This window comes from Dromaius novaehollandiae, chromosome 20 (genome assembly GCF_036370855.1).
Source record: "Dromaius novaehollandiae isolate bDroNov1 chromosome 20, bDroNov1.hap1, whole genome shotgun sequence".
NCBI lineage: Eukaryota > Metazoa > Chordata > Aves > Casuariiformes > Dromaiidae > Dromaius > Dromaius novaehollandiae.
In genome coordinates, this window is record NC_088117.1 from 2,424,320 (window position 1) to 2,433,791 (window position 9,472).

At 53.1% G+C, this 9,472-nt stretch overlaps 1 protein-coding gene across 12 annotated transcripts in view; it reads right to left on the reverse strand.

Annotated features, from left to right (window-relative positions):
* GRIN1 (glutamate ionotropic receptor NMDA type subunit 1) overlaps nt 1-1,972 on the reverse strand; it is a 41,363-nt gene extending 39,391 nt beyond the window's left edge. For all 12 annotated transcript variants that reach the window (XM_064523581.1, XM_064523576.1, XM_064523577.1 and 9 more), the window contains exon 1: nt 1,691-1,972. In XM_064523581.1, the coding sequence (XP_064379651.1) occupies nt 1,691-1,948 (258 nt within the window). In that variant the 5' untranslated portion in view covers nt 1,949-1,972. The remainder of the gene's footprint in view (nt 1-1,690) is intronic.
* Between the last annotated feature and the right edge of the window lie 7,500 nt (nt 1,973-9,472).

Genomic DNA, 9,472 nt, shown 5'->3' on the forward strand with positions numbered 1-9,472 from the left:
CCAAATATCTTTTACAGGTTGCTCTGTGCTTCCTGCCTGGCTCCTACAGCATCCCTGGGGATCTCTCCAACCATCCTTCATCTCGACATTAGGAAGCTGATCTGTGAATGTGTCAGCTTTGCTCTGCTTTGCACCTCCTGCCCCTCAGCTCCCTTGCCCCTCGCTGCCTTTGTGTGTGCCATACATGAATTTCTGTGCACATGTTGGTGAGCATGAGTCTGTGTGGTGCATGTTTTCATATGCTTTGTGTGTGTGTGCGTGTGTGTGTGTGTCTGTACATAAGAAGAAGTCTGTGTTTGAGGTGTGGGTGGGTTTGTTTGTGCCTATCTGCTCACCAGCCAGCCCAGAGCTGGGAGAAAAGTGGGAAATAGCAGGGGGCCAGGCATCAAGATGCCCAGGACAGATGCACGCAGCACCCTAGGGACCTAGGCTGCACCCGTGGTCTGGGGGAAGGCAGATTCTGGCTGGTCCCTTCTGTGCCTGCTGTGCTTGGGGGAGTGGGGGGGACATGTCCTGTGCTGGGCTCAGCAAGCTGCTGAGACCGACACATGGGGACAGGAGGTACCCAGCTGGGAGGAGCGTGTGTGTGTGCACACATGTGTGAGTGCATGCAGTGTCTATGTGTGTACTGCAATCTGTGCAGGCTTGTGCCTGCCTCTTTCATGTGCATGTGTGCAGTAGTGTGTGCGCCTGTGTATCTGCCTCGTGCAGTGTGTGATGCTGTTTGGGGGGGGGGGGGGGGCAATGGTGCTGTGTGTGTGCCTGGTGTGCTGGGTGTGTGTGCAGCTCTGGTGCACAGTCATTCAAATGTATGCATCTGAAGATGTGTGCATAATGCTCTGGGTGTACATGCAGCATTCTGTGTGTGTTTCTAGTGCAAGCAGTGGTGTAGGTGTATGTGGCAAAATGTGTGTGTGTGTATGGTGCAGTGCATGCTTGTGTGTGCACATCGGTGTGTGCACGCATGTAGCACATGTGTGTGGCGGTGTGTTCACACAGTGGTATGGGTGTACACAGGCAGTGGTGTGCCTGTATGCCCGTTTGCACAGTTGTGTGTGTGTGCATATGATGTGTGTGCATGCAGTGGTGCCTGCCCATGTGTATGCCCATGGCGATGTGAGTGTGCCTGTGGTGTGCGCACATCCATGCTGCCCTCCAGGCCCATGTGTGTACACAGTGCGTGCATATCATGTGTGCACACACAGAGCTGTGTGCGCCCGCGTGTGCCCCGGTGATATGAATCTGTGCACGACGCGTGTGCCCCCATGGTGCTGTGTGTGTGCCTGTGTGTGCACGCAGTGTGTGTAGGCATGGAGTGGCGTGTGCCTCTCTGTGCTGTATGTGCGTGCAAGCCTGTGTGTGCACCCGGCGTGCGTGTGTGTGCGTGTGCGTGTGCCGGTGTGGCAGTGCATGCAGCCCCGCCGCTCTTACGTAAAGGCTGCAATGCAGGCAGCGGGCCGGGGGCGCCCCGGGGCGGCGGGGCAGGAGCCCGCTCCCCCACGGCTCTGCCCCACTCCGAGCCCCCGCGGGGGCGGCCGGGGGTTGCCGCGGGGCCGCGTCGGGACGGGGGCTCTGCGCCCGCGGGGGTCGCGGCTCGGCGCCCTCCCGGCCGCGGCGGGGCCTCGGGGCGGGGGGCGCGGTGGCGGCCGGCGGGGTCCGGCGGCGGCGGGGGGCGCTGGCCCGGGGGTACCTGGCTGGAGATGAGGTCCTCGCAGACGGAGAGAGCCATCTGGATGGCGTTGGGCTTGTGCGTGACCGAGGTGGCGTTGAGCTGGAGCTTCCAGGTGCCGTGCCGCTTGTTGGCCTGGTTCACCGCCTCGCGGAAGATCTGCTCGTGCTTCTTGGTGCTCAGCACCGCGCCGATGTTGACGATCTTGGGGTCGCAGCCGGCCCGCGCGAAGGAGGACGAGAAGAGCAGGGCGAGCAGCAGCAGCCGCATGGTGCTCATCCACGGGCGGCCCGGAGCCCCCCGGGCTCCCCGCCCGCGCCCCGCCGCACAGCGGCCGCCGCGCCGCTCAGCTCGGCCCCATGGGGCGGCCCGGCCCGGCCCGGCCCGGCTCGGCTCGACTCGACTCGGCTCGGCGCGGCTCGGCTCGGCTCGGCTCGGCGCGGGGCGATGCGGGGCGATGCGGGGCGCTCTCCCTGGTGCTGAACCGCCCGCGCCGCGCCTCGCCGCTCCGCCCGCCGCCGGCTCCTCCCGCTCCGCGGGGCCCGCGCTGCCGCAGAGCCCTCCTCCCGGCCCGCCCGCCGCCCCGCGCCCCCGCCGCGGCTGCGGCTTGCCTCCCGCGCGGACCCCGGCGGCGGTGCTGCAGGAGTGCGCTGGGGAGGGCTGCTGGATGTGGGACCCCGCGCGGACCCCCCATTCCTCCTCCCTCCGGAGTGACCAACGTGGGCACCTGAGGAGAAGCTGCAAGGCAGACCTCCCTGGGAGGGTGGCCTGAAGCCGTCCCTGGGAAGGCTGCAGGAACCTCAAGGACTCCAGGGCTGAGGAGCGGGTCTTACACCACTACAAAGTGTCACTGGTGCTGGGGCTGTAGGGTGCTGCGGCCAGAGCTCAGGTGTGGCTGAGTCTCCAGCCACAGTGGAGAGCAAGTGGAGGGCATCTTCTGGAGGTCCAGCACCTCCCTTTTCATCTTTTCAGCTGCAGTGCTGTTCACAAGCCCGTTCGGGCTCTGTGAATCCCTATTGGTTTGGGAGGCATACATGCACTAGGCTTCAGCTGAGATGAGATTTTCTGCAGAAAAAATATTCCCAGTTATGCAGCATCTCTGAGTAACACACATATCCAGCCCTGGCCAGGGAGAATTGTCTGTGACATGAACACCGTCAGGGTGTCTGTTCACTCCAGTGCTGGAGAACTTTCCCTCGGCCAACACACCTCTTGACCAGAGAAGCTCATCCGTTCACTCACCTTGTTCCTTGTCTTTGCTCTGTCCCTCTACACAGAGACATCACTCTTCCAGGTGTTACCTCAGCATGGGAACTAGCCATTTTCCTCCATAAAGTTCACTCATTGTTCCTGAAATTTTGCCCTAGTATTTCTCTGCTGAACAGATTCCTTGGGATTCTCTTTATCTATCTGCCTCTAGGCTATCACTAACCTCCCCCAGAGAAAATGGAGTCACAGTAGCTAATGGCCAACATATGGAGGACAGTCCAACTCCATGGCTGAAGAGGACTGAGTTTTCACTCCTGGACCATGTCTGTCCAGTTCCAGGGGCAGAAGGATGAAGCCAACAGGACAGTACTTTGCTCTCCAGAGCTGCTGTGTTGGCCTTTCTGGAAAAAAACAGAAGGGTTGCAGATAGCTACAGAGTGTTGCTTTCTAACTGCATGGGACAAATGCCATCAGTCAGCCCACTGTATACCAGCCAAGAAAGAGAGCAGACTGAATACTGCAGAAGAAAAATCACCAGAGATATTTTTACATCAGCCATTTCTAGGGTATTGCCACAGCCCACCTCTGTGCTTGCTTGCAACGTGAGTTGAAGCAGAATTTTTTTCCCCAACGCAAATTTCTCACTGACATCTCTGAAGTACAAGTTGCCATGGAAACCATTTTGTCTGTGTCCCACGTTCTCCACATGCACTCGGAAGAAGCTGCAGAAGCAAAATGGCTGTTGTGTAATGCTGCAGGGTCTCAGCACAGGAGGGGATACTGTGCTGCAGATCACCCTTCTAGTTACAGGACCCACTCAGAGAAGCAGCAGACATTTGCTTGGAAAAAGCAATGAAACCTATAGCAATTATGACACATTCAGTGAGAGAATGCAAATGGCCCTACCTCATCTTAACTCTCACAGTGCTTTGTGTGGAACTACACATCAAACCCTGCTGTGTTCTCAGTAAATACATGCAAGCCCATTTTACCCTTTTCGGTGCTGCTGTTTTATTCCTACTCTTCCAAGCATGGAGATGAGGATCTTGCAGTACTCATGCATGGCTCTGTCCACCTAGCGTGGCCTGGGATGCGGTTAAGTAGAGTTGCATCCGTACACTTAAATTGCGCACATTTGACTGTGTTCTCTCCTCTACCTGCCTGATATATTTTCAGTGGGTTGTTTGGGAACCAACTATTTTCAAGTGGGTCTATACAGACCCTGACCCTGGTGGGTATGAGGGCAGAAATGCAATAGTAAAGGCAAGACCTGGCCACAGCTGGGGACTTAACAGAGAAGATCAAGGAAAAAGGCAGGCTTAGAAACATTATTTAGCTTGCTCACATTGCAGTGCAAAAGGTCTTTTCTCCTTAATGTGTGGATTTACCTCTTGGTAGAAAAATGAGTACAGTTCCTGAGCCCCTCTTGTGTTGGCCATGAGTCCAGGGTGATCATAGGCAGAAGCCAGTGTCTTTCCTCTGTGTCTCCATTTCTTTTTTTCCTGCAGAGACTATAGTTCCTGGCACCATTGCAGAGATCTGAGAAATGCCTGCTTCCCTCTCAGGTCATGCCTCCCACTGGGCCGTGTTGTCCTGGCATCAGGAACAGCCTAGATCACAAACTCAAGCAGCAAGACTCAGCCAGCACAGACGTTGTCACTGCACGACTTCCACACTTGCTGCGTCCTCAAGCTCTTTGATCTTCTGAAGGCAATGGGTGCATGCAGGGTTTCCCCAGGGTGGAAGCTGTGTAAATGGCAAACACAGTTGCATCCACCAGCTGATCCTTGTGAAGACTCTGCAGTGAGTGATGGTGTTTGTTTTTCCTATGGCTGCCTTCTTGCATCTCATGGCAACCTCCTTAGCCATGGTTTGGTACAAGCACTTAACAAAGTTGTCTGCAAAAAGAAGACATTAGCATGTGCATAGTATGATCCTGCTCTTTATGTCTAGCACCTTCTGGTTGCAGGAAAGTTGGACAAGCTTATGTTTGTGTGATTCCTTGAGTGTAATTCCTCCCTTGGCCAGAGTAAATCATCCTAAAATGTAGAGACTTGAAGGGAGCAGCACTGAACTCAGCTGAAAATTTCACCTGCCTTGGGGTAAGACATCAGTCCCAATAGTGGACAAGATAATATGGAATTTTGTAAATTGTAGGAATATATGATTCATGTCAGTCATCATGTAGCTGTCAAAAAAACCCTAAATTCTTCTTCTGAGAAAGTTAGAATTTAATTGATAGCAGTAACTGCATGGCTGTAGCACGGACTACTGTAATGCATTTTACTTACAGCTCCAAGACTTTGGAGTGGTTAAGCTAAGATATAAAATAAGTAAATCACATACTGAATGGCCTATGACAGGTCTCTAAAAGCAATTGTTAGTGAAGATCTCAAGCTAAATGTAGGTATTCCTACAAATATGACAAGATTTGAGACATGGTTGATACTTCAATATTTTTATCACTGGTCTGGAAGCAATCACTGCTGATAATATTTTGGAATAGCAAATAGTGATGCTGAGTAATTGGAATCATATGATAAACTGAGCATATTGAGACATATTTTAAGATAGTCAGTGCACAGCCACATAAGGAGAAGTAAGTATTGTAAGTTCTGCCCTTAGGATAGAGCAGCAGATGCAGCAGAAACAGGGACAGTGGAAAGGATTCGGCGTTCTCCAATACTGATTAGTGGGTCAGAACAGACAGCAGTTGAACATGATTTTCGAAAACAAAGAGCCAATGTTGTCCTTGGATGTATCCCTGATGTGTTAGAGTAGTAGCAGGCAATGATGGAGTTTCTCTACGAAGCACTGAGGATTCCCAGATGGAAACATTGCCAGATCTGGTGACTATATTCTTTACAAGGAGGCTGAAAACCTGGTGAAAAGGGCCCCAAAAATATTTGGGAAAAAACTGTCATAAGCTGCTATAGAAGAGGTAAGGTTGAATAAAGTCTGCCTGTCAACCCTCAGAGCATGCTGGCCTGGAGTTCCAAGATTTGTCACCTACCAGGAGCAATGACAGATCACTGCCTTTTTGTGGATGCTTTCCTAGGGTTTCTGAGCACTTCAAGAACAGTAATGCATGACTTTTCCCATGCAAACAGCCAGATCAAGTATTATGAGCTGCAAGTGAGGCATGTGGTGCACAGACCTTCATCTGAAACTCTTGCTGGAGACAAGTGTTGCTTGTGAGCAGTTTAGACCTTGCGATCACCCCCATTCCCCCATCTCTCAGCCGCAGAATCTAGGGCAATGCGGAGAGTGGCTGAGCCAGCCTTTTCAGAAGGCCATAAAATCCTATGGATTTACTGTGAAAACGTCATCAACTTAGTAAGACAAAGCTCTACCTTAGCAGAATGAAGTGTTTATGATGAAAATGGAATTGTTTCACTGCCACACTTGTGAGCGATCTGTCTGGAAGGGGAAGGACTTCCCATAGTTTTCTCCAGAGGGGCAGAACGTGTGAGGGTTTCCCTCAGCTGCAGGCCTAATTGCTGAGAGTAGAAGTGGAGCATGTGGACGAGCAAGACTGCAGCATCCCCAGCCAGCAGGGCCACACTGCTCACCTGGTAGTCCCAGCTGCCGGGACTTCTAGGCCAGAGAAACTATTTCTATAGTCATGCCCTCAATGGGGAGCACTGCTGTGGGATGGCTCCAGCATAGACTGGGTAGGTTCACTGGGGCAGCAGGATGGTGAATTTGGAATGAGGCTTTCCTGATGTACTGCATCCCTCCCCTCCTCCTAGGCCAGGGCCTCCTGCCCAGCTTCATCACCTCGCATGTTTCTATTGCTCTGGCACCTTGATGCCATCCAGGGGCGTCCCATGCCCTGGATACCCTGCAGATAGAGGAAATCAGGCATTGATGGCTCTCAGCCACGTGACCAGCACAAGCAGGACCTGGGCCAAGGACAGAGAACAGCAGTAAGCCCTCAGCACAGGGTGCACGGTGGGCTACAGGTGGTGGTCAGACAGCTGTCAGGGATGATGGAGAGGGAAGGCAGTGCAGAGGCTGCCTGTGCCTCCTCACTGCCTTCCTGGAGTCACAGTGCAGCACACTCCTCTCCACTCAGCCCGCCAGGGATACGATTTGCGTGAGCAGCTGGGACGCTGGGGAGGGACGTCCCTGTCACATGTCTGCGATCCAGTCAGACTGACAGGCAAGGCCCCTGCGTCTGCCTGGGGAATAACTCACCGAAAGGCATTATTTCTTTGGCAGGGGGGCAGGGAGGACCATGGGATGGAGACCAAGGTGAACATGTCTGAGCAGCTGTTGGAATTGAGCTGCTGCCATTTCACATTCTGTCTCTGACTCACAGTCTCCTCCAGCTGGTACCTGGAAAGGACACGCTAGATGGACTGCAAACCCTAAGCAGGTCTTACACTCTCCCTAAATGCTTTCACAGCCAAGAGGGACTCAGCACAGCTTACTCTGCATTTCAGATGTGGCCTGTGTAGTTGCTAGGCAGCACGGCTCCCTGCTCCAGTGCTGGGGACAGCACAGAGCTGTCCTTCTAGCAGTGGGCATCACTGTTGGGTTTGCTCAGCTTTCCCTGCAGGGCACAATAGCTAGGGCTCAGAGAGCCCTTGCCACCCTCTCAATCACAGCATACGTCATTTCTGCAGTCCCTGTCATCACGTGAAGAAGTCAGAGCAGCAGCATCCTACAGCATGAGAGGAGACTTGAGATGATCTCTCTCCCCCTCCATCACCAGGCCACTCTGCATCCGTTACCTCATCACTGGGTTACCCAGGTGTAGGAGTAGTTAGTTATACCACCCACCAGTGCTTTGCCTTCATCCAGAGAAGCCAGGCATTCACTAGGTTGGCTGTAGTTAGCCCAGTTTTGGGTTATTAGAGGGTTCCAGAGGGGGCAGGACGTTCTGGTGGTTAGAAAGAGAGAAGGATGAGACGCAGAACCTCAATGACCTGAGGCAAAGATGATGAGAAACACAGAAACAGCTTATGTGAAATCAGAAGGAACTGAGTGGACATAAACACACAGTCAAATATAAACTACAAATGGATGGGAATTTCCACTGGAATAATTTTTCTGACAGAAAATAGCATTCACATGTTTGAAATCCTCTGTAGGGAACCTCTCATTTTGACAAAAAAAAAAATCCATTTTTCTACTGAAAAATCATTCCCAGCTGAGAGGTTCCTGGGCTTTGGCTGCCTGCACATCATGGCCCTGCACTGCAGTGGTCCCAAAGGGCTCTCAGGAGATGGGACATCCACCTTCAGAGACCTCCAGCTCCCTGGGCCCACTGCATACCTGAAGCTGAAAAGGAGCTTTCAGAAAGAGCCATCACTGCTAACGAGGCTTCCTTCAAATCAGTCTTCATCTCAGAGGATGCTGGAGCCTGGGCTTGGGTCATGCATTTCATGATGCAGAACAGCCTGAGGTTGGAGGGGGAGAGATCTCCTCAGTCCTCACTAGCATCGGATGCTGCTGCTCTGACTTCCTTGTGTGCTGGCTGGCCATCCAGTGAGATTCTGACATTTGCTTTTCTTTCCTTCGGTGGGAGCACTACCTAGGTCGCCACTGTCTTTCCCAATGTGGATTTGGCAAAGCTCTGCGGGAACTCTGTAATCCCAGAGACTTCTCTCCCTGCCAAGGCATGATACAGCACTGCCCACAGGGCAGCCTGCATGGCATACTCTGCAGATGACCCAGCCCTCTTTCAGCCTTTGGCCTCACTGCACTCAAAACAGAGCATGTTGGGGAACTTCAGCCACCACACAGTCCTTCATGCTTTCCAGCAAACACTGCTCCACACTGTCTACTCTCTACATCCTCCTACAGCCCCTCGCCCTCCTCTCTGAACTCACCTGTCAGACACACTGCCTTTCCTCCTGTCAGCGAGTTGAACAAGACTCACAGCCAAGAGGCCCATCTCAGGGTCCTTGGCACCACTCAAGAGGAGCAGAGCTAGACAGGCCAGGGTGTCCACAATAACATGATAAATCTTGCTGTTGGGATGTGACTGCCCTCCTTGGTGAGATATTGCTGACTTTCACGACTACCAAATTTGCTTCCTTTGTCTCCAGGGTCTCTCCTCTGGGGACAACATAGGCTGCTGTTGCACCAGAAAAATCTCAGTCCTGCTCATTGCAAGATATGGTGGCGTGGGCCCCAAGCAAGCATGTGGAGATGGCCCAGACATTTGAATAGGCTGACTGGAGGCATATGGAAAGGGCCATATTCCATGAGAAGGGTGCTCACCTGGCCAGACAAGGTCCTCCAGAAGGCTGTAAGTCCCCAGCAGCATCCAGGTGGTGACAGCCTTCACTGGTAGGCAAAAGTTCCAGCTTGTTGTGCCCTACCAAGTGGAAAGTGAGACCTCTGTGCACACCTAACCTCTTTGGTGGGCCCAGAAATGAGCAAGAGTTCCCACCTTCACATCTCTAAAAACCTACTTTTGGGATGAGACAGCACTCATCTAAGCAGAGCCTTTTTACCTGCATCCTTGAGCTTCCTGCCTCCCCCACACACACACCAGGAACTCATCACAATGCTCAGACCTCCCTTCTGCTCTGGAGCCCAGCTCTGTGCTGCTCCAGCCTAGTTTCCCAGGACTTGTGG